Below are 25,703 nucleotides of genomic sequence, written 5' to 3' on the forward strand. Positions count from 1 at the left end.
TTAAAAATATATAGACTTTCCCAAAAACAGGTATTTGTTTTCTTTAAAAAACATTCTATCTATGGAAGGAAGATATTGTTGAAGCTGTTCCCTTCAAGTTGAGGCTAAAAATAGACACTAGTTTGAATTAGAATATTCTTGTTTTGTACACAGAAAGATCACAAGTCATAAAGCTAGGTTATAATGGGGGTCACCACTGAGTAGTTATAGTTGGGTCAGTGAATGCATTTTTTGTATTGCTAGTCTATGGCACCATTTGACAAATCTCCATTAACTTTCCAAAAAAGTGCGCTTGTTTGCCTAGTTAGTGAATGGAAAGGTTTGAGGTAATCTGTGAAGCGGGGGCAAGAAAAAAGTGAGATCCCAAAATGCACAATCCACATGCATTTTCAATAACCTTTATAAGAAGCGCTAGAGAAAAAACTGCGGAATGGAATCACATCACAGTTTATCAGAAAGCTAGATTTTGGTCTGCAGATTGGGCTTTTAGTGATTTGGTGTAAATCCGTTCAGTAGTTTAAGAAAAGTAAAGGTTTAAAAAATATTTGTATATCTGGAGGACCATAAGGTCTGAGAGGCGCATGCAGGAGTGCCAGTTTAATAATAGAGCATTCTGATTGGCCCAGGGAGTTTTTTCCACTTGGGCCAATTTGCAGGAGCGAGCACTTGGATTAGATGGCAATAACATGAGGAACATTTCACTGGCCACCATCACAGGACTCAGGACTAAGTCCCATGTCCTAATCTTAAAAATAAAAAATATTAGGGGGCAGGGTAGGGATACCCTATCCCCCTAGACGCTATGGGGGGGACCCAAAGAAACTATCCCGGGGGCCAAAATTGAAAAAAAAGGCATTTTTTGCATTGATCCTGCGGAACTTCATCAGGATTGCAAAATAAACAAAAGCAAATGACAGCCCGTGGCTGCATTTCTTTAATCAAGTTGCGGAGGTGCATGGCTCCCCTTCTGAGCCATATTTGGTCACGGGGACCCCATCCCCTGGGGCCTAATACAATTATTTTGGGGAGGGGTGCGTGCGACCCCCCCCTCCATTAGCCTAATTAGGTCCCAAGGACCCTATCCCCTGGGTTGAAATGTAAATAAATAAATGATGGCATAGAACATGTCATGTATGATGTCATATGTAAGGTCACAAGCAATGAATGCGGGGCCCAAGTTATAGTTAGCTCTGCTAACTATAACTGGTGAATTTATGTGTTTTTAGCTCAAAATGTTAATGTCACTGACTTATTCACCTAACTATAACTTTACTCTAACATTTGTGTTTTTTTTCAGTGAACATATGTACATACATATACATGTAATTCACTGAAAAACACAAAGGTTAAAGTAACTTTGTAGTTAGGTGAAAATTTCAGTGAAAATGTAACATTTTAAACTCAAAAAAACAATTATAGTTATCTCAAGTAACTATAAGTCATGCCCTAACTTTTGCCCCCACCATGCACAGGTGTGTCATGAATGATATCAGTTATGTAGTCATCAGCAAAGGTACCAATGATGTCACTGAACACATCATGAGTGTTGCAATACGTTGAAGTCATAGGCAGTGCATGGTGAGGCGAATAAGTGGTGAATGTCATTGTTTTGTTTAAAATGTTACCGTGTCACTGAAATGTTCACCTAACTATAACATCACTTGAACCTTTGGCTTTTTCAGTGAATTTCTAGTTTTTGTAAAAAAATATAAAGTAATATTTGATTACCGTCCGTAAGGCCAATGTACTTTCTAGAGTATACCACAATATTAAAAAAATGCTTGGTGGGACACCCAAGTTTTTATTTTGTGCCAAATCTCCTGCCATCACCCATCTTGAGTGCCGGTGGGAGCCGGCAATTATTTTAAAAAAAAATGTTTTATTGGGGAGGGGACGTGCGGCCGAACTACCCCAGCCTTTGAAGGCCCCATGACCATATTCTTATTTTAAAGAGGAGAGAGCGCATAGTCCCCCCTCTACCTTAATGGGCCCCGAACACAACATCCCATGGAGAGGTATTTTTTGTAATGGGGTATGGAGCCCTCTCCCTGAGTCTTTACAGGCCTGGGGACCCCCGACACCTAGGAGCAAATTCTTCTTTTTAATGGGTGGGACCAGGTGCCGCCCCCTCCTTTCGGATCTAATACTGGCCTGGGGGACCCTGCAACTTCGCAAGCTCCCTGCATGTACCCATTTTGAGTGCAGAAGGAGCCAGCATAGATTCCCACCCACTGGGAGAAGGTATATCTACATGTTTCTGCCAGGTGGGAGCCATCTCTGTTTCTCTGTCCGTAAGATCATGGGCAGGTAAAAAAATGCCTGTTCCCATCCAGCTGGAGTATTTGTGAGTCTCTCACCGGGTCAGAGCACACAAGCGTTCTATGCATGCACTCTCACAGACAAGGAAACAGTGTCCTGTGGTGAGCTCCCAGGAACACAAGAATTGAGCTAGCCCTGGTGATTGAGGACCCAAGGCCTTTCTAGGCTTAGGGAGGTGGACCATGCAATCCTTTCACCTTAACAGAAATGTTCCGGGGATAGGATCTCCAGGACACATACAGGATTGATGGGTAGCTGCGTGCCCCCCTTCCCATTAAAAATAAACTAGCCCTGAAGATTTTGTCCCCAAGTAAAAACACCAGTTGATGGACAGAATGCAGAACAATGTCATACATCCACCCCAGTACAGAGATCTGGGCCTAAATCCATCATTTTTTTGCTCACCATGCCGTTCCAGTTTGAACCCAGCCATATGCAAATTAGTCTTGATCCTGTGCCTCATGGGTACAGTCCAGCCTGAACTGCCAAGCCAGGTCCTCCCTGGACTGGAAACAAGCATCCTAGGACCGGTTTCGGGGTTTCCCCCTCTTCAGCCAGAATAGCATGATTCCAGTGGCATGGAGAGCACGGGACCCACGTCTGGGCATACCCGTCCCACTCGGGGTGACAAATGCAAAAACAACAGTTGATGGACAGAATGCAGAACAATGTCATACATTCACCCCAGTACAGAGATCTGGGCCTAAATCCATTGTGTTTTTGCTCACCATGCCATTCCAGTTTGTACCCAAGGCCTATAAAGGCTCAGGAAGTAGGACCATGTGCTCCCTACTCAAAAAAGAAAATGTCCCAAGGGGATGGGGTCCCTTGGTCCTCAAAGAGGATCAGGGAGGGGAGACATGCACTCCTCCCCTCATTTTAATTTTTGGCCGCTGATAATGGGTTCCCCATGGCCTTACAAGGCTCCGGGAGAGGGGTTACAAACCTCTCCCCTTTCATTAACCCAAGCTAAAATAGGCTTGGAGAGGTGGTCCTCATGCACGTCACCCTCCCCCTATACTGATATTATTGAACCCCAGGACCTGGCCCATCTGCGTGTCATTTTAAAATTAAAAAAATAAAGCTGCGATTTTTGTTTTTTTGCAGCTATCCTGCAGAAGTACATGGGACCACAGCAAAAAATACACTTTTTAAAATTTTGGCCCCGAGAGCTGTCCCTCTGGGACCATGCCACAACAGTTAGGTGGGCAGGGAATGTCCTACCCTACCCCCTTATACTATTTATGTATATTTTCAGGACAGGGTTCTAAGTCCTGGAGTCCTGTAATGGCTACCTCAGCATTTTTGTTCATGTTGCAGCCAATCAGAACGCTTGCTCCTGCGAGAACCTCATTCCCACTGAAGCAAGATGGCCCAAGGGAAAAAAAATACAGAATGGATTTGCACCTAATTACAAAAAGACCACTTTCTGGACCAAGAGCTAGCTTGCTGCCACATTTGGTGCAAACCTGTTCACCAGTTTTTGCCGTATCCCATTCCTAAAAAAATACATAGATATTTTGAGTTTTGAGACCTCCCTTTTTCTTAGCCCCTCCTTTATGGATCACCCTGAAATTTTCCAGGAAGGAGCTCAGCACAAAAACAGTACTTTTTTGGAAAGTTTTGTCAGAATTTGACAAACTGAATCAAAGTTATTAGCAAACCTAAAAGGCATTTCCTATGAAAACACCATCCTAACTATAACAGTATTGTGTTTTTTGGCCTAACATACAAATATATGTGTATCTATGCTTGAGTATGGGGAGTTCTAAAAAACATTGATTTCCCATCAGTGATGTCACCGACCATGCTATGAGTGATGTAACATGTAAGGTCATAAGCAGTGCATTGCGGGATCTAAGTTATAGTTAGCTCAGGTAACCATAACTGCTGAATTTCACTGGTTTTGTATGAGTAAAATTGGAGCATAAATATATCTTCCCTGTAACCTTTGTTTTTTTCATTGAATTTCTAAGGTTTTTTAAATTCTGTTTTCTATCTGTAACAAATGAAAATGAGTGTGTGAGTGAGTGCAAGACTGCCCCAGTGAGTGTGTGACTTTGTGCATGAGTGGCTCAATGTGTGTCTGACTGGGTGTGTGTGTGCCTGAGTGGGTCTGCAACTAACTGCATATGTATCTCACTAGGTGTGTGAGTGGGTGTATCACTGTCTGAGTGAATCTCTGACTGTTTGAGTAAATGTCTAAGTGAGTGCATCAGTGTCTGAGTGGGCCAGTGATTGGGTGCATGAGGTTTTGAGTGGATTTGACACTTGAGAAAGACTTATGTCATGCCAAGTGAAGCTTGCAGTGAGGCAGCACAGACAGGATCTGCACTAGTAACCATCACCCATGTTTGAAGGACTATTTCTGTACATGGTTGACAAGTATTAGCTTACATAGCTCAGAGAGTGTAAGAGTACACCTTTATCAGTGCCATGAGATGTTTAAGTAAATGTGCTGGTATGTAACTGCCTTTTATAATACCTCTTATGGCTGTCTAAATGTACATGTAAGTAGCTGCACAAATACATCAGTGCCTGTGTTCGGCAAAAGAAAGCTATGTAGGTGTCACTGCAACTTCCTTTGATGCTGTTACATAAATAATTTCTGGTGAGTGGCTGAATGTAAAAGTGCTTCTGTAGCTGTCTCTGTAACTGAAAGACTGTCTCTATGCTTTTGTGAACATGTGTGTGAATTGTCTTAGGGAAGGCATACTCTATGTACTACTTGGCATGGAGGCCTGCAAGTGCATACATACCTTATTTAAACTCGAAAGGACATGTTTCAAACACTTAAGCACAAAACAGCATCCTTTATTGCATACCTATAGTATATATTTGAAGTGTATGATGCGCACTAAAACGTGGGTTTAATACTGTAAAAAGCCATATAACATGCCAAGTAAAGCTTGGAGTAAGAATACACAGACAGGGTTTGCACCAGTAGCCATCACCAATGATTCATAAACTATTTCTCTGCATGGTTCAGACGGTTGTGTCAGTACTACATACGTGAGTGTAGCAGTACACCTGTATGAGTGCCATAAGATGTTTAAGTAAATGTACCGGTATGTGACTGTGTGTTTTAGTAGCTCTATGGCTGTCTAAATGTGTATGTAAGTGGCTACACAAATATTTCAGTGCCTCTGTAAGAGAACAGAGAGCTATTAACATTTGACTGCAACTAACTTTGATTCTGCTGCAGGCATAAGTAGTTTCTAGTAGGGGACTGAATCTATAGGTGCTTCTGTAGCTGTCTGATTAGGTCGCAGAGATGGTCTATGCTAATGTGAACATGCATGCCAGTTGCTTTAAGGATACATACTCTATGTAGTACTTTGCATAGGGGTCTACAAGTGCTCAATTAACTGATTCAACTCAAAAGAACATCCTTTATGGCATGTGTACAGCAAATTTTAAAAGGGTGTTATGTGCACTAAAACATGGGTTTGACACTTCATAAACACCTATAACATGCCCAGCGAAGCGTGTAGTGACAGTGCACAGACAGGGTCTGCAGTAGTAGCAATCACCCTTTTTAAATACTGTTTCTCTGCATGGCTGCGAAGATTGTGTCAGTACTTGACTACATATCTGAGCGAGTGTAGAAGTACATCTCTGTCAGTGCCATGAGATGTTTAAGTAAATGTGGTGGTATGTAACTGCATGCTATAACACCTCTATGGCTGTCTAAATCAGGCCTAGGTGGTAAATTCCATTCCGCTCGTGGAATTTGTGGAATTTGGGTAATTTCGCGTTCCACGGAGAATGCAGAATTGCCCAAAATTCCGCAATCCGCGACTTTGTGGAATTTATTGCTTGTTCGCGCTTTCAAAATGCGTGTTCGCGAGATGTTTCCCCCCAAGCACGCAAACAGCATTTGCGAACAGGAAAAAAGCATCGCGAACGTGCGGAACAAGCAATTCCGTGTGTTCGCGGAACTCTGCGTGCTCGTGGAGATTTTTTACTGTTTCGCGGGGCTTTGCGTAACGCGACTACGCAAGTTCCGCCTAGCCCTAGTCTAAATGTGTATGTAAGAGGCTGCAGAAATACTTCAGTGCCTGTGTTAGGCAATACATAGCTATGTAGGTGTGACAGCAACTACCTTTGAGTCTGCTGCATATATTATTAGTTTCTGGTGAGTGACTGAATCTATACATGCTTCTGTATCTGTCTCAATAGCTGAAACAGAGACTTTATGTTTTTCTCAACATGTATTTCAGTTGCTTTAGGAATGGCAAACTCTATGTAGTACTTGGCATAGGGGCATGCAAGTGCACAAGTAACATAGTGAACTGAAAAGAACTTCCCTCATCTTTAGGCACAAATCAGGATGCATTGTAGCACACCTACAGCATCTCTCACATGTGACTTGTGCATAGTGAAACTTGGATTTAAGATATGGCAAATTAAGCTCTACAAGTGAAAGTGCACACACAGGACCTGCACTACCAAGCATCTTCCATGTTTGAAAGAGTGTTTCTCTACAAGAATAAGAAGGTGTGTCAGTACTTGACAACATATCTGAGAAATTGTAGGAGTACCCATGTAGCAGTACCATGAGACATTTAAGTAAATATGCTGGTATGTGATGTTTTAGTATATCTTTCTTTCTTTATAATCTTTATTTCGACCGTTTTAGATCACAACAATAAAAACATTTAAAATAGAGTTAACTTTCGAATAAAAAGCACATGACATTTTGAGAAGGAGCATAAATAACAACATGGTGCAAAATACAATTTATTCAATAGTTCTATTATCCCCAGCCTCAACCTGCTTTATATGTCTTGCTTGAATGTGCCACATTGCTCTTAAAAATGTAGCTACCGCAAACACAACCGGGGGCGAAAGATCTGTTTTTAACACTCTGTATGCATGAAGATAATGCCTAAGACCCAGGTTCTTAAGAAGGGGAACAAGCCAATAATTTCTGGGTCTACGGTATGCTTTACAGAAAAAGATCATATGTAGGTCATCCTCCCGGGTTTGGGTGCATAGTGAGCATTGCTCTGATGAGGGGGGATTGGACCACTGCTTCGTAAATGACCCAAGTGGGAGTGAGCCATGTCTCCACTGAAGAAACAATTTTCTGGTGAAGACCGGGCTGATATTGTCAAGAACACTCTCTTGGTGGTACACATCTTTCATTTTAACAAATAAGTTAGTAAGAGACCCTTCCTTTGTAGCCCCTATAAGTTTTGATAATTTAAATTCATAAAATTCCTTTGCCAGGAGTTTCCTAGGGATCCTAGAGCACGCACTCCCTGGGTTTAGCCAAAGCTCCGGCCGTCCCAGATTCTCACATGTCTTTTTCACATAGGATAACCATGGGATAAGAGCAGCTTTTGGCAGAGTTAAAATCTCTTGTAGTTCAGACCTATATGTTGCAAGTTTTGGCCTAGCCCACAATCGACGCCAGAAAGTCAGCGGTTTGAGTGCCAGCTCTTCACTAATTGGTCTCAATCCCAGGTCCAGCCTCAACGGCAAAAGAGGTGTACTTGTTGGAAGGGCTGCCAGCTGCCTAATAAAATTGTTTTCAGCGACTAGTAAGTTCTGTGTAGAGGTGTGGCCCCACAGTTCCCCGCCGTATACTACTGCCCCACGCGCTTGCATTTTATAAATTTGTAGGGCTGGGGTCAAAGGTTTAAAGGACGAAGTATTCCTCAACCTACAGATACCTCCAGTTAATTGAACAAGTCTCAAATTGGCCTTGTTACGATGGGTGTCCCAGGACATTGTTTGATTAATGTTGACCCCCAAATACTCAAATGTACATACTCTCTCCAACTTCTGAGTGCCTATGATGGGATTAGGCCGGGTGGACTTTGGGGGATTGAGTATCATGTATTTCGTCTTCATTGCGTTGATCTCTAGACCCCGCTCAGTACAAAAGGTCGAGAATCCATCTAAAATTCGTTGAATTCCCATGGGGGACTTAGACAGCAGCAGGGTGTCATCCGCAAACATAATAGCGGGCACCCTGCTGCCATTGAGTTTTGGTGCATCGTAGTCAGCCACCCTCAGCAGGTGGTCGATAACCCCGTTGACAAAGAGGCAAAACAGGGTCGGAGCGAGGACACAGCCTTGTCTTACACCCCTGTCAACCGGAAATCTATCCGTAAGTACCCCATTCCTACCGCACCTCACACGTGCAAAATTTCCCATGTGCAGTCTTATCAAAATGGAAAGGATATCATGCGGTATGGCCAGGTCCGCCAAGACGGACCAGAGTCTTGCTCTTGGGACTAAGTCGAAGGCAGCACGCAGGTCCACGTAAACCGTGTACAAGCTGCCACCCTCGATTATTGCGGTCTTCCAGTAAATAAGGTTCAAGCGGAACACCTGGTCCGTAGTCTAAACCCCCTTCCTAAAACCTGCCTGATAGGGGCCAAGGATGAAAAAGTCATCAATCCAAGTTTGGAGGCGATCAAGAATCAGCCTACCAAACAACTTCTGGGAGACATCTATAAGGCTAATGGGCCTGTAGTTGGCTGGGAGCAGAGGTGACCCCTTTTTAAAGACCGGCACAATCTCTGCGCCCAGCCAAGTACTAGGCACCTCCATGCCACCCAGAATAGCATTAAACATAGACAATAGATATGGTGCCCAAACATCTGGTTCCTGTTTAAAAAGATCCCCGGGGAGGCCATCCAAACCCGGAGCCTTGCCAAGGGGTAAGGCAGAAATTGCTGCTCTAATTTCAGTCACAGTAAAATGGTCTTCAGAATGACATGGTGTTACAGTGGGTGGTAATTCACCGGGGACCCCAGCCTCCACCCTATAAAGGGACCAGAAATGCTCCTTCCAAGCTTCAGCTGAGATGTTAGGTTCTATAGCCGATGGAAGACCTTCTGAGCCAGTATTTACAATTCTCCAGAATTTGCGGGAGTCCCTATTGGGTAACGATTTAGTAAGGTCCTCCCACTTCTCCTGATCCCACTCAATCTTAGCGTTAGAGATCAATCGCTTATACTCCCTCCTCCTAGCCTTGATCTCAACTCGGCTATTGCCTTCCTTAATGGCGATTAAAAGGTCTGATTTCACCTTACGGCAAGCAACATTATACCAGGTCTGGCGATTAGTGGGCCCCACCCCCTTCTTAAGTGGACAAAAGAGGACTTCAGCCAGAGACTTTATCAAGTCATCGTGCGCCAGACGCAATAACTCATAATTGTCTTTGGCGATAGAATTTCCCATTAAAGTACTCACTACCTCCAAAGTGGGGATTACCCTGGAGTATAATTCTGCGACTTTCCCTTGATTAGTGGAAAGCTTTTCCCATCTAATTCTCCTTCTATTAGACGTAAGGACCAGCCCCGTGGACGCAGAACCTACCATGACCCTTCTTCCCACTAGACCCGGAATCTTATATTGTAACTGGAGCGCATTGTGGTCGCTGTCCTCCCTTGTAATTACCTTAAAGTCAATGATTAGCAACCACTGGGAGAGTTGGACCAGGATATAATCTATTCTTGATTCCCTACCCTGTTTATTATACGTCCACTTTGGAGGGATATCAGAGTTTACACAGCCATTACAGGCCCGCAAACCGTGCTTAAGTGTTAGTGCAGTGACCTGGACCGCAAGGGGTGTCCAAGCTCTAGGTGGGATAGCATATGTGGGAGGAACCAACCAAACGGCGTCCTCGTCTCGAGAGGGTCCATCCACTAAGCCCGGTAGAGGCTCGAATTGTGAATTCAGATCTCCCCCCACCACGAAGGGTATGTCCGGGGAAATGCTATCGAGAAAGGCTGAGAGTTCATCCATCGTCCTCGATTCTTGGGTGATATTAACCGGCCTTAAATAGACATTAACCAGGGCGAACCTGGAAGAATTTGACCATTCCAGTATCACGCCGAGGATGTCCTCTGAATGGGTGAGGATTCGTGTAGCAGAGCACCCCAGATCAGTTGCCACCCAGATGATACGGCCTCCCGATGGCCGCCCACGACCCCCCCACCTAGCTGCCACTGAGAATGCTGCGAAACCTGGGCGAGAGTACTCCTCTCTCGCCCAGGTTTCTTGGAACATATAGATATCATTACCTTCCACAAAGGAGGCCCATTCTGGGGAATCCAGCTTGTTCCCCAGACCGGCCACGTTCCAAGACAGTATCTTTAGGTGTGGAGGGCTGCTTATTTCATAGGGAACTGTGGGGGTATTTTCACCCAGTGTGGCCATAGATCTGATGTTTTGTCGGGGTTCCTCCCTATCAGCTATAGGAACGTTAATACTAGGTGGGGGGACTATTGCCCATGACTCGGGGTCCTTAACAACACTGAGCGCCTCAGACTGAGCTACCTTGGGGGAGTTTGACGTTAGACCAACTGGGGTATCATTTCTCCTCTTGGGACCCTTAGATGAACTGGTGGCCACCCCTCCACTCTCCTTGTGTTTAGTATATCTATGACTCTCTAAATATCTATGTAGGTGGCTACAAACACCCCAGTGCCTGTTTTATGGAAAAGAAAGAAATATAGATGTGACTATAACCATGTTTGAATCTGCTGCATGCACAAGTAGTTTCTGGGCATGTGACTGAATGTATATGTGTGTCTGTAGCTGTTTGACAAAGCAGTGTAACAGAACTACAACACCTAGAATTCAAAGAAAAACCCTCTTTGAGAACAGCACATCATATATACACATGTAAATATTTGTACATCTTCTAATGCCTTGCTAACTAAACGTTTCACTCTTAATCTACAGTTTGCTTTACCAGCAATTACACCATGTAGTAAGCAGCAAATGTACAACATGCTAATTCAAAGCAACTGATTGTGAGCCAACTTCTCACACACCTGTCTGCAAATCAGACAAACTGTCACATTCATGTACACTCATAAAACGTCTTACTCATCTGTTATTAAACATACAAAGCCATTCACAAAACCACTCATATATTACCTCATATAGTTCTGCAATTTTCGCTACATTTTTTTTACTCTCTTATAACATTCTCACATACACATATACCATTTCAATAATTTTTTTCCTCCAAATGAAATGTAATTCACATACCTGACAATAGAGTTCGCTGATCTAATATTTTTGGGGGACTTATCATAAAGATATAATACTGTTAGAAAATGTCAAAACTGAGAATAAGAATGGCACACTACTCTCACATAAAACATCCATTAATGGCAGCATTTTCCACTTTGCACCCTCTGATAATGCAGAAGGCACTAAATAAAACATATCTTTATTTTATTTGTATTTTGTCACTCAATTTCTGGATGGTTAACATATGTTAACCCTTTCATGCACTTATATAAAGAAGCTCAATATGTATGGGTGCTTTGCACACTTCTGACATTGGGCTATGTTGGGCAACATTTGGGTGATATTTGTGTTACATTTGGGCTCTTTTCTCGCTGGTGGCTATCTTGTGAGACTTCTTTGTTATGAAGCTCCCTAATCTCATTTACTGCAGTATCGTCTGTAGAAAATGCTTTCAGTTTTTCACCTAGATTCCATCAAGATGGTGGTCAGATGTGCCACATGTTAGGCATTAATTAAGAATGTTAGCACTCTAGTTGCTCATCAGAACACTGTAGTAAACTGCTGACCACCACGGAGTTAACTGGCAGTCTGCTGCTTGTGTTGAAAGTGCATGTTTCAGTTTACATGTCAGAATGATTTAATGTAATATTAGAGGAATATATTTGAGAGCTCATGTAAAACGGGTACTAATTTTTCTTTCTAAAAAACTAAACATCATTTCAATGGCATGATGAAACCCCTCATTTCGTTCCTTTCTAAATTAAATGTTTTAAAATTAACCTTTTTGATCCAATCTAGATGGCTTCAGGTGTGCCACACTTTTGTTACAAGTAAGACTGTTAGCGCTCTAGTCGTTCTTTAAAACGCTCTGGGAGGCTGCATTAGAACAAACTGGAATCAACTGACAGGATGTTCCTGTTGGAAATGCATGTTTTAATGAGAATGTCTTACTTCATTCTCATATGGCTGAGAAACATAGTGTGAATTTACAGAAAATATGCTCTCATTTTAGCTCCTGGAGCACCTTCTATAACCTTTATGGGAAAATAGTGAGCAAACTGTTTTCTCTCAAACATGATTGATGATCTCCCAGCAGAAGATTTTTTCAGAGTGTAAAATCACCTTAGAACACATTACAATTTCTAAAATTAGTATGGCACCATCAACAAATTATTTCTCCTTTTCGTGACCCTCAAAACCTGCCATTCACTACAATGCCTCTCAATGGGATGCTATCATGCATATTGGCCCCAAGATGGCTGCCAGCCCTTGCTGGTTGAAGTGCTGACAGCCAATCAGATCTCACGATGAGATCTGTGCTTAGTCTCTGCCCAGATATTCTTATTTGCTTTCCCTTAAATGTCTCATCAACTACTGAACGGATTTACACCAAATGACTTAAAGAGTGATCTGCAAACCAAAATCTACCTTCCCGGAAAATTTGGTGTAATTCTGTCCAGTGGTTCGGGCTACTGTCGATTTCAAAGCTCCTATGGGAATTAACATGGGACATCGTATTTTTTACCCCCTGCTTTGCGAATCACCCCGAAACTTTCAATGCTCAACAAGACTCACTATGACAGTTTTGTTGGAACATTTTGTGAAGATCTGTCAAACTACGCCAAAGATATAGGCAAGTGAAAAAATGCTTTTTCTATAGGAACATGGTCCTGACTATAACTACCTACTTGCGACTGCTAGTGGACAATATATATATATATATATATATATATATATATATATATATATATATATATAGAGAGAGAGAGATATATAGACATATATATTTCACTGGAAAAAACATAGGTTAAAGTTATGCTGTAGTTACGTATGGTAATAATATCTTAGTTTGCAATAAAACAAACTTAAAAATTCACTGTAAAAACAAAAGGTAAGAAGAACGTTATAGTTAGGTGAAAATGTCAGTTAAATATACTGTTTAAATTTAACAAAACCACTGAAATTCACCAGTTATATGTAACTGTAATAACTCATGCCCTAAAGCAACTATAACTTGCAACCCCGCCTGGCCCTGTGTCCAAACAACAATGGGAAGATAACCTTCCTCCACGCATGGCCTGCTGTCAAACTATAACATCACACAAAACTTTGATTTTGTCAGTGAATTTCTAGGGTTTTTCAACATAAAGTAATATGTTAGTACCGTACGTAATACCAACCCCTTAATGTGCATAGGCTCTGTGCACCCCCCTCACCCGTGGGCAGCCAAATCCCCTGGTGCACAATAGTCTTTGCTCGTGTGTGGCTTGGTGTTGAGGGCAGGCCCTGGTGCACAACTCCCTACAGTGTGCAGCAGGGGTTTGGGCACAGGTCTTGGCACCCAAACATCCATGGGCACATACATTTGACTATGTGATGTTACAACATAAAGGGTGGCATTTTAAGTCAAGCAGACCAGATGAGACATCAACATTCTATTTCAGAAGAATAGTAAAATACTAGTTAGTGACTTTATGGCACAGTTGGCCAATAGTATAAACCCTAGCACATAAATTCAAATACAATTCATATATATGAGAATCATTTGCAAAGATAATGGTTATCATTCAAATGTGGCATTGCTGCCATCCTCCTACACATGACTTGGGCAATGCTGCTTTAGGAGCCTTAAGCATTGTACCAAACTCTACCTTTAATTTTCATATAGGAAAGAGGATTTTGTGTAACAGCAACGGGGGTAACCCAGCTCTGCACATTATGCAGTCCTGTAAATGGCTCAAACTACTCCATAGGAAAGATTTGGGGCGCATTTTGCCATCAATTGTTGTCTTGATGTGATGCTTCTGTCATGGAACTAACCCCTGAGAAGCCATTCTTGTTATGTCATTTAGCCAAGAAGAACTTCACACAGAAAACTTGAAGCCAACCGTTACTACTAGCCTCTGCTGCAAACCTTTACCACCAATCCATTCCACAATCCCCAACCACCATGCCATTGCAATCAAAGGCAAGAATAATGCTCAATCACCTCTCATTCAATAGGACAAAGTTTCCAGGGTGTAACGGATATTTTTTCTTTTATTTTTCAGTCAAGCCCCCCACCCCAGATTTTGGGGGATTGTCCTGGACAAGCATGAAATGACAGGATGTGTTGATATGTTTTGCAGCTAGTGCTCCTGCCATGTTGTTAAAAGACTTAGTCATTGAAACACTTAGTATGTAGGGCAGAGCCAAGTCCTGACTGGGTTGCACCACTTTAGTGCTCCCCAGCCCGTTGGCCTGATCCACATCCATGCAGCTCCTGCAACCATCCCGCATACCAGCGGTATCAGGAGAATGGATGGTGAGCCTGCGGCCCTGACTGAACGGACTCTCGTAGGTTCACGATTCACTACAACAGTTTTTCTCAGCAACAGGCTGCTCCATACAATGACAATGGCCATATTGTGAAGGTTTTGGCCAATCACCATGCCGTGTGACCGGGGCCTCGATTTATGACACTTGCAAGCTAGGGCCTTGGTGCCCTCCAAGAACACGGACCTGAAGTCCTCCAATTTAAAAGATCAACAGACAGAGGAGAGATGCCCCTTCTAATAGCCACTGGATGTTTACACCAGGATGCGACCCATCTTCATGACCTTGGTAAGGTGCTATTCTACCCAGGTTCTTGCAGGGATCCACTTCTGGGCACCAAGGCTCTTCAGCAACTGGGGTGACTGTGGGTGACCCCCAACTCATTGCAGCAGCTTTACCACCACCCAGAATACCGAGGGTGACCATACTGTTAAGGTTGCAGGCTACTTCCACAACATGAGGCTGAGACGTTGATTTATGGTGCATACCACTTCAGACCCTAGCAATTTTGACTACCCCATTCTTGGTTCCAATGCCCCCTACTCTCCTGGATTGGTGGGCGGAGGAGAGTTGCTCCTTCTAAACACCGGATATTCATCTGGGGCCCCGGCACGGCTTCCTGACCCTGACTGGCTGCTTACTGAACCTGCTTTTTTCTGAAGGAATTGGTTATGGTAACCTTGGCACTGTCGTAAATGGAGGCCTACACTCCTTACTCATCCATGTTCCTGAACTTCGGTGATTGCTTTGGCCCTTGGGAAGTCTGCAAGCCACATATTGTCCCACAACTCCTGACATTACCCTTTACCCTTCTCTTTCTCTACAAAGCTGCAATATACACTGCCTCTTAAATAAAAATATTGGACAAACATCTCTTATACTACCCTACCCATTACTAGACAACACTGAGATGAGAGACATCTCCTCCCCTCCGCCAGTCAAGACTTTGCACCATCACCTCCCACATATCGATTACTCACCATCTATTCTGTTGACAGCCCAGCTCTGAGACAGCCTCCTGGGTCTGTGGACTCGCTACTATCTTCACATGTCGAAACTAAGGGTTCCTGCACGTTACTTTTTTCAGAGGCGGTGAGAAACTTCAAGCTCTCCACACCCAAGCTATCTCTCATGTTGGAAGACACCCCACCAGGGTGGTGGACATGTTACTGAGGGAACTTGCCAGCATTAAACCATCCATAGCCAAAGTCAATACAGCGAATGCAACCATAACTGTGTAAGTACACTCACTGAGGGCAGACATTGTATTCACAAGTGGATGGATGATACAGACTCCAGACTCCATGAGGTGGAGACTTGGGTGGATGGCATATCAGACTAGTGCTAAGAAATATGGAAAATGAAGCTCAAGCTAACCAACCTAGAGGATAGGAGTAGGAGGGACAATGTACACATCATGAGACTGCCAGAGAAGGTGGAGGGCGATGACAACTCGGCTTTCCTTTGTTGTTTTTTACTGACTTCTTGAAACAATCCTTTGATCCACCCCTGGAGTTTCAGAGGGACCCCAGAATCAGGCCTCCACACCCATCAACCAGGAACACTCCTTGCCCCATTTTGTCATGCTTCCTCTGCCACCAACAGGTTTGCCAAGACATCACTGTGGCGGAGAAATATGCCCATACATGTACAAAGAACACAAACTTTTTATATCGGCGGACTTCTTGCACAACATCAAAATCAAACGGAAGAAGTCCCTGGCTCTGAGACCCTGATGCCATCAGAGAGAGATTTGCTATGGACCTCTGGAACCAGCAACCATGCTCATCACCTTCAAGGCCGTACTAAGGAATACGATGACCCGGAACTTCTTGAACAATGGCCGTAAAGGCTGGACTCCTCTCCTTTGGACACTAGCCACGCTCATGCGGCGTCATCATCACAAATCTTACAGACCCATTCACTCACCGAGGATCAGGAGGAATGCCATCACCTGTCTCAAGTGACTCAGAAATGGGCTAAGGAAGACCTGCCCTACCAGGATCCTCCCATCCCCCTAGGGTCAAATCTCGCTTTGTGCTCAATCCTAGATTTCCATGCTGAACTTGAGTTACTACTTTCACTCCTATCTTTCATTTTGTCCTTTTGTGTGGCCTAACCACCTCCTGGTGTCCACACCAGTATGTCCTCCTGCCTGTCCATATCCACCAGCCTGAAGTTCGGTTGCATGCTCTCTTTATCGAATGAACTTTTTACTGTGGGGGGATTGCTTTCTCCAGTTGCTCCATGGCTGCTGACCTTCTCACAGGCTGCTCTGAGGGTTTTACCAATGCTTATGCACACAATTACATAATACTAAGACATGCTGTTTACATGACCATGAAGCTCACATGCTCCCCCAGCTCATTCCATACCTGTCCTGCCATACCTGCCCTAATTTGTTTAGACAGCTGCCTACCACACAATCATGTTGTTACATCACTCCCCTATTGCTACACCGATACACACAATTTTCCTGAATGTTAACAGTTTAACTCACTTCATGCAACGAAAAAGTGATACTTACCTATTTAAGATCCCAAAAACTTGATATAGCACTTCTCCAAGAGACCCACTTAAGAACAGTTGAAAACAAGAAGCTTAAAAGAGGCTGGGTGAGGACTGTACTTTTTGATAATAGTGTAAAGGGGTCAACAGCTCCCCCGATAGCCCACTTGCACACAAGAAGGTTGGGTTGGCGGTTCTGGTTCACAGATCCCTTACTGCCCATGTTCTCTTTACCTGGAGTGATTGTGGAGGCTGATTCATTTTCGCTGTACTAAAAATACTACCTGAGAGATTGATTGTCTACCCTATACTACCTTTACTGACTTCAAGATGGACTTCTTAGCTTCTTAATCCAGACTGCTACACTGCTTGGGGAAATCGAAAGTGCACTTGGGGGGCAATTGGAGCGTGAATGTCAATTCACCAAAATGTCCTGGGTTGCAAAATATACATCACATACCTTTTTACCTTTACTTTCACTCACACACACATGCTTACACACACTCACATACACACACTCTAACCCCCAAGCAGGCAACCAACCTACATTTAAAGCCATTTTTTTGCTTACTGCCAAGCTCTGACCCCTGGTGCCTGATCCATCCCATTGACCAGGACTACACATGTACCACCTGTGTTCATGGTACTAGGACCTGGATAGATAACTTCATTTGCAATGCACTACTTCTCCACTTAGTGTTCTTCCCAGTTTACCTAACAGCACCTCTGCCCACAACCTTTTCATTGTAGACTTTGACACGAATGAACTTAAGCCCCTGTTGCCCCGTTGCCAGATGAATGTTGCAAGATACAGAGCCCCTGTTGTTAAGGAACAGATGCGTTCTTACCTGAAACAATATCTGAATGACAATTAGGGTACTGTTTCCTCCACTCACCTACTGTGGCAGCTGGTATGACCTGCCTACAGGAGAACATGATGAAAGACTCAGGAGACCTTAAACGACAAAGAGAATCAGAGAGGCGTGCACTCAAGGACAGAGTGCGAGACCTTATCCTGAATTATAACGCCTGACCAACCCAAAGCTTACTCAGGGACTTAACTTCAGACAAATCCTCTGTTATTGAGATCCATACATCACAGATGGAAACTGCCCTCTTCCTCCTTAAACAATGCCACTAGGAGCATGGGGAGAATACTGGCTGGCTACTGACAGCTCAACTGAAATGGACGGAATATCGGTGGACTGTCTATGCCATTCTGTCACACATGGCACCCTCCTGACTAAACCCCCTGAAATTCTACACAAGTTTACGTATTACTGTGAGCCATTATATACTTTGGAAGTGTCAAATACACAGACAGCAATGCATGCATTTCTTGACTGCCTCAAACTGCTGAAACTCCTGCCCGAACATTCAACAGCACTGATTGGAGGCATCACTTTAGATGGAATTGCACAGGCCATTGATGGGATGATAACACTTAAGGCATCCGGGGAAGACGGGTTCCCGATAGAATTATATAAAATCACGAAACCTTCGATACTCACCGCCCTGTCAAATCTTTTTAGAGAAATTGCTGGCCTGCAGATCTCAGTCCTAGATTTTCAAGGGACTCGTATTTCTTTGGTACTTACACCAGACAGAGACCCTTTCATGGGGCAGTTATAGACCCATTACTGTCTAACAGGTTGAAGTTATACATCCCTACACTTACTAATCTTTCTCAAGTGTGTTTTGAGCCTGGGCCATTCTTCAAGAACCACCTTAAGATCCTGTCTCACTGATTGTGGCAAGTTAAGGACAACGCTGATGAAAACGTTCTCATCTACTTGGACACCAAAAATGCCATTTGATCAGGTGGAATGGCACTGTTTCGAGTCATGGAGATCATAGGATTGGGCACCCCTTCCTTGCCAAAGTTCAGTGGCTTTACAATACCCACATGCACAGGAATGCACAGATAAGGGTGGTAGATGCTGAAATAGAGTGGTCCTATTGGCTAAACCAGGGGATACACTGTCTGGATGACTTACAGCACAAAAATTCAATCTGCCCCTCCTCCAGCCCATGTGCTCCACGCAACTAACCCACAGCCTCCAATCTATTTTGGAGAGGAGACTTTACGTCCTTGACACTAATGATATCCTACAATACCTTGTGTGGTGGAACAACCACAGAAGAATCTTCTCTGGTCCCAACTTTATGCTGACCAAGTACTTTCTGATGGTGGACGTGAGATTGTGAGTGTAATTTGAGGATGAGGACTGGCTCTACATAATAGAGACTCATGACAAAACCCTCCATGAAGCATGGTTTACATTTATCAAACGTCTGGGATACCACTATGATCTCCGAACGTTTTGAATCCCTCCTCCTCAGTCCTCTAGCTAACCAATATTTTACTTTTCACCGTCTCCCTACTACCTACTGATCTGGTCCGAATTCAACCAAGGCATAAATAAGATCAGGCCAATAGACTACTGCCTTAAAGAATTTCTCTTCTCACTGACCAGATAATTTTAAAAGGTTAGTTTTCCCAACTCACTGGAATGTGTATCACTTTTCTTTAAAAAAAAAAAGTGTGAACACGAAAGATATTACCAATTGCCAGCTCATTTAGAACTTGCTGTACTTTCCAAGATACTATAATGTAAGGTTACTAATTCCCACAATCTCCTACATACCAAGCAGCATTACCTCAATCCCTCTAAAGAAATGGAAACAACTGACTTTAGATGAAACTTTCTCGACTAAGTAGGAAATGATCATATGGCAACATTCAGCTTTGATCTCTCTGTAGCCTAAAGTATGATAGACCAGGGATCTAAAGTAGTGTGGCTTATGAGAATGGCCTAGGTAGTAGCATCTTATACCATCCTGGCTAAAACAAAATACTTCTACACAAATTCTCATGTTTGATTCAGAATTAAACATCTTTTAATTCTATTCACCCTGAAAATAAATTGTGGGGTGTTGCTGTGATCTAATCCGTTATCTTTATTGTTCAAAATACACCAAAGGAAAGGAACAGCAGCCCTTACAATTACAAATGTTTAAAAAAGACACCAACATAATCCACTGAATTCTATAAAACCTACATCTGAATGAAAAAAACACATTTTTCAGGATGTTAGTTAGAAAAGAGCTATGATAGTAGATGAAAATAAAAAACATTTAGCATTTGATGGATGTTGGGCAGCTGTTGGTTACTAAAAGCATGTGCCAGCACTGTTGTGCCTCACAAAGCCAAATTGCTAGAAATTACATTACAGAATTGTACACCCAAATGTTTATTGTCCTTCCAGTTAGCTTCTAAAGGCATTGCAGATCGACAGGAAAACTGCTGACATAGGGCTTCCACCAGGAAAGATTTCCAATTTTTTAATGTGCTGAATACCTTTCTCATGGTCAGCCCTAAAGCTCTGAGGCTGCTAAAGGCAGCTTCCAGGGGAGTAGGTTGCACCAGTTGTGGGCATGCTTAACCACTTTTTCCAGCTAGAGCATCCATAGCAAACTGGTCTGCTAGTTTTTGTTCAAAGATGCACTTGTCTTGATTTTTCTTTCTTTGAGTCTACATGATGTCAGCTGTGTTTGATTCTTTAGTGTACCCACACAATTTTGATACAAGGAAGAAGCAGGATCCAAGACCTTAGTCCTTCGCCAGGCAGACACAGCTACAAGTTTGCTCTCATTGGACCCCCTCCCAATTAGGAATTTGTAAACGTACAATAAGAGATAGTATTGTAGAATCCGACACCTTAGTGGTATATTCCAACCTGGGGCCTTGTAAGTAATAATAACTCCCTGGGAGAACAGAAAAGGATGAACATATTAAAGGCTTTCACCCATCTTCAGAGGTGTACTCAGCTAAAAAGTTATCATTCCCCAATCATTGAGCTCCACGGAGTTTTCTGGAAAAATGCTGAACCCTCCAATCTTTGTCCCAATTGTGTCAGTGATAGCTAGATCATTTGCTTCAGCTGACAAGGACAAATTAAGGATTTTGGAGCACTGTGATTGCTTGTTGCAGAGTGAGAATAACAATGTGAAGGGAAAGCCCTCTATAGGGAATCTTCTGAGAAAATAGGAAAGTTGTGTTTTTTTCGTGTCACTTCTTTTTGCAGAAGCAGCCAAGTCTCATGCCATCATTTTTCGAGGAAGCAGAAGAAAAACATCCACTTCTGACTCCTAACCCCCACAACTATCCCGACCCAACCACCGACCACCCACAATCCAAACACATACATTAGCTCTGAATACTTTTACTACCTGCTCAGAGGTAAATGTATGCAATAAAACTAAATGGAATTATTGGGGATTCCAATTGGTTTTACAGCCAGAAAGATCAGTTCTTTATAGTAATTCCCATTTTTACGTGGTTTTACTCAAAATTGTACAGTACTGAGGTGATTTTACTGCACAAAAATTAAAATTACATGCAATTTTACAATGTGGAAACATTGCCCCAGTACCATGCAACTTGTAATTAGGACTCGATAAATTACATAAATGATCTAACTAAAGTCGAAGGTAGGCTTTTGGGATGTCACGGTGTTAGTTCCTTTGACATGTATGCTATAAACCTGCTCAGAGCAGTTCGGGACTGCATTGACATACCTGAATTTATACGAAAGAATATGTAAAGTTACTCGTTGGGGTGGTGTAAATCAACACATATCTTACAGGTAGCATTTAACTTTATGTCCTGGGTGCGGTTCCGGCACCAACAAGGGGCATATTATCAACAAACGGCGTTAATATTATCGCCGCTTTAGCGGCAGAAAACTGCTGCTAAAGCGGCGATAATGGGCTTGATAATATGCCCTTGAGAATTCCAATAGAAGCCCTAGATGTTCTGGTGTGAACATGGGCTTCTATGGGAATTCTCTGCGGCATATTATCAAGCCCATTATCCAGTATCGGTCCGTGGAGGGAGTTCCGTGGGGCGGGGGGGCGGGGCGGGGGAGGGGCAGGGTGGGGAAATGTAAACACCGGAATATGGATGAACGGAGGTAAGTACACATTTAAATAAATAAAACGAATTTCGTTGCGCGCGCTGCATCGCATTTTGCGATGCAGTGTGCGCAAAGAAATTCGTTTTATTTATTTAAATGTGTACTTACCTCCGTTCATCCATATTCCGGTGTTTACATTTCCCCCGCCCTGCCTCACCGCCCCACGGAACTCCCTCCACGGACCGCTACTGCCATTATCGCCGCTTTAGCGGCAGTTTTCTGCAGACAAAGCGGCGATAATTTTAACGCCGTCCTTGATAATATGCCCCAAGTTACTGTGGCCTTACTTAAGTTATATATGCCAATGGAGGTTAGCAAGTTTCCACCGTGTTTAGGGGCTGAGCAGCTACACTGGGAACTATTTAGTGGGTTCCCAGGGCAGAGTAAAAAAATGTCATTAATTTGAATTTTATAAAAGTAAATCATCGGGAAGATCATATGAAAAATCACATTTCCCAAGACGTTGCTACACTTTTTACTTTAGAAGGAATTGGTCTTGAATCTTTCTGGAAAAATCGGATAACTTTAAGCAGGCTCTCTCAAAGGGATGTATCAATGTAAAGTATTAATGGCGCAAATTAAAGATAGACATATGCAAAGAGTGGTACTGCTTCAATACTCCCTTGAGACTCGTGCATTAAGTCATATTCGTGTCTGTCTTTAAGGTACTCAAGCGCATTGGTGACATATGCTTAGTTTCCCACCTCTGTGTTTTAATGTAGGCAATGAAGTCAGCACATTATAGAAAATGGCAGAACAATGTTGTTAAAACAAAATGTTTTCCTAATTGAATATATGACTTATACACTGCGCACCACATCCTATACTTGTCCTGCAAAAAACTGAAGACGTTGATGCATTTTAACAAATTATCCCCTCACATGTCACCCATGAAATCGTATTAGGCAATAAGGTAAGTATGGGAAGAGCACGTCCAATGTTTTGTGAATTTGTATTGCTGTATGAGGCCTACATCCATTTTTGATGCACTAATGGTGTGTTCCTAACATAAGTGCATGCCTATTATTATTGTTGTTATTATTCGGGTGTTAGTGTGACACTGACTGCACCACATATTGGACTAAACACGAACCCTGGGCGTAGTTCGCGAAGTAGCGCTACGAGTAGCTACACAAAGTGCACTTCGCACTACGCGAGCTACGCGTAGCACTTCGCGAACTGCATAGTACGCTGTTCGCACTGTGCAAGATGCTGTTTTTAATGATTGCACAGTGCGGACAAGCATCCGGCACTGTGCAATCATTGAAAACGGCATCTTGCACAGTGCGAGCTGTAGTTTTCTGCCGCTCGAGTAGATTTTTACTCGAGCTGCAGCTTTCTCAACGCTGACTGGTAGTTTCTCATCGCGAGCAGTTGCGAGCATACGCGACCACTCGCAATGAGAAACCTGACCTCCCCGCGTCGAGAATCTCGCCGGGAGGTTTATTTTCCACGCTCGCGATCGGCAACTTGATGTTGCTGATCGCGAACAAGGAAAAAGTCTCGCCGGGATGTCATTTTGCTTGCTCACGGTCGCCAACTTGACGTTGAGGACCGCGAGCAAGCACAAAATTACCGCTGCACTGCGCTACGCTACGCTTGTTTGCACTGTGCTACGTGCAATTCGCGTAGTGCGAAGTAGCGCAAACTTCACAAACTACGCGAGCGTAGCGTAGTGCTTTGCCCAGGCTTACTAAACACTCCTCTAGTTTACTGAATGTAAAATACATGAAAGCTTGAAATGCAGCAGGCTCGGGTGGTTTGCAGTTGTTATAATGCCTGTGCATAAAAAATAGAGGCGATGCTGGACTTTTACTCTTGTTGATGTTCCAGCAAGTGGATTTTCAGCACACTCAAAACACGCCCTCCCCCCCCATAATAAATGATCCCCACAAACCAGGCAGGCTTTAGACCGGGGATCATTTGAGTCCGCAAGATCCTAACTGGAAAATATGGTACTATCAGAAGGGATAGCTTATTTGTTGCTTTCCTAGATTGACACATGCTTATGGTTCTGTTAAAAGTCTGAGCACATAGGATCAGACAGAGGGCGGCAGGGGGAATCAGGGAATCCTTACACCTAGTAAGGAACAATTAAGAGATAGGCCACTGCCTTTCTTGCATGCGTTTTTTGACCGGGCAACTACTTATGGAAGTTTTATATAACTTTATGACGAACAATGTTATCTGTTATGTTCTTGACATTTGAACAAAGCAAAAAGAAACTTTACAATATCTTAAACAGGTTTATTACGTAGTATCATTATTATTTTGCATCTCCCAGTCGAGAGCTTTGATGGACAGTACAGATTAGAGTGCATGATAAAAACTGAATGCAATAAAACATACCTCTATAAGTGGGTGCCAGTGAGCTATGGGCTTCCGAGGGTATGACAGCATTTCACTCCAGTGCTCTCGGCCTAGGCTTTCTGCACCGTTGCCAACTTGGCATACGCCAATTATTTCATTGTGACCTACACTGTAAAAATGTTGCAAAATAGTGTGATTAATACCTTTGATAAAAAAATAAAAAATAAATCAAACATTACATTTAGTTCAATAGTATTCGTGCATCATTAAATATGATATGGTATCAAACAGAAATATAAACCATTTCAAAACCGTTACTATGTGCCAGTGTGCATCATCGTTTCGGACTAGTATAGAAATAGATCTAGCTGTTTCACCAGCCTATTGTAATCTCTAAAAGTATACATATTATTCTTAATAATACCAGTCGTGGCTACTGCCACTATGGAGTGGTGGGCCAGCAGGGCACGGGCAGCAGGTGATCCTCTGTTCTGCTGCTCCCGGCAGTCCTTGGGACAGCATCCTCCCCATCCAATCCATACGCTGCTCTAATGCTATGAGAGCAGAGTGGGGATTGGCCTGAGCGGGCTGATTTTACGCCCCGCTCAGGAACTGGGAGGCTGTGCCTTTCTCTAACCCGACTGTAGAATACAGCTGGGTTACAGAAACCTAAGTGCGCATGTCTGTTTGGCCAGCCTGGGACGGCCGGCCAAACAGACAAGGGCACTTACTAGTGCACAGCACTCCTCCTCCCCCCTCCCATGGCCCGGCCACACCCCTACCTACATGAACTGGCTCAGAGCCAGAAGCTAAAAAATAAAACAATAGCGAAATATTGTTTTATTTTTCAGCTGGTGGCTCTGAGCCATTGGGGCGACGCTCCTCCGCCATGGCGGAAGAGCTGCCGCTGAGTAATATTATATATAATAAAAGGCTTTAGCTTAGCCTTGCTGGAGTGCCATTATCACCACCAACACCATTATTATATTACTTCAACCACAATTATCACTACCACCCCCACCAATACAAGCACTACTATTACCACCACTAATACAACAATTACTACTACTAACATTATCACCAACACCAACACCATTAAGGTCACACCCATCACTCCCTTACTACCGCCATCACTGTTGCCATTACCAATACCCTATTATAATTATCACACCGTCATTACCACTACTACCTCTACCAACACATCTTCTACTCCTTACCACCATTATTGCAGCAAAAACCATGAATACTATTGCCATTACCACC

General features: G+C 43.2%; 1 protein-coding gene across 2 annotated transcripts in view; it reads right to left on the bottom strand.

Moving 5' to 3' along the window:
• Positions 1–25,703, bottom strand: part of LOC146857653 (synaptotagmin-9-like) — an 827,160-nt gene that overhangs the window by 22,277 nt on the left and 779,180 nt on the right. For both annotated transcript variants that reach the window (XM_085648229.1, XM_085648228.1), the window contains exon 6: positions 24,480–24,609. In XM_085648229.1, the coding sequence (XP_085504355.1) occupies positions 24,480–24,609 (130 nt within the window). The remainder of the gene's footprint in view (positions 1–24,479; positions 24,610–25,703) is intronic.

Source organism: Triturus cristatus, chromosome 3_2 (assembly GCF_964204655.1).
Source record: "Triturus cristatus chromosome 3_2, aTriCri1.1, whole genome shotgun sequence".
In the NCBI taxonomy this organism is placed as follows: Eukaryota; Metazoa; Chordata; class Amphibia; order Caudata; family Salamandridae; genus Triturus; species Triturus cristatus.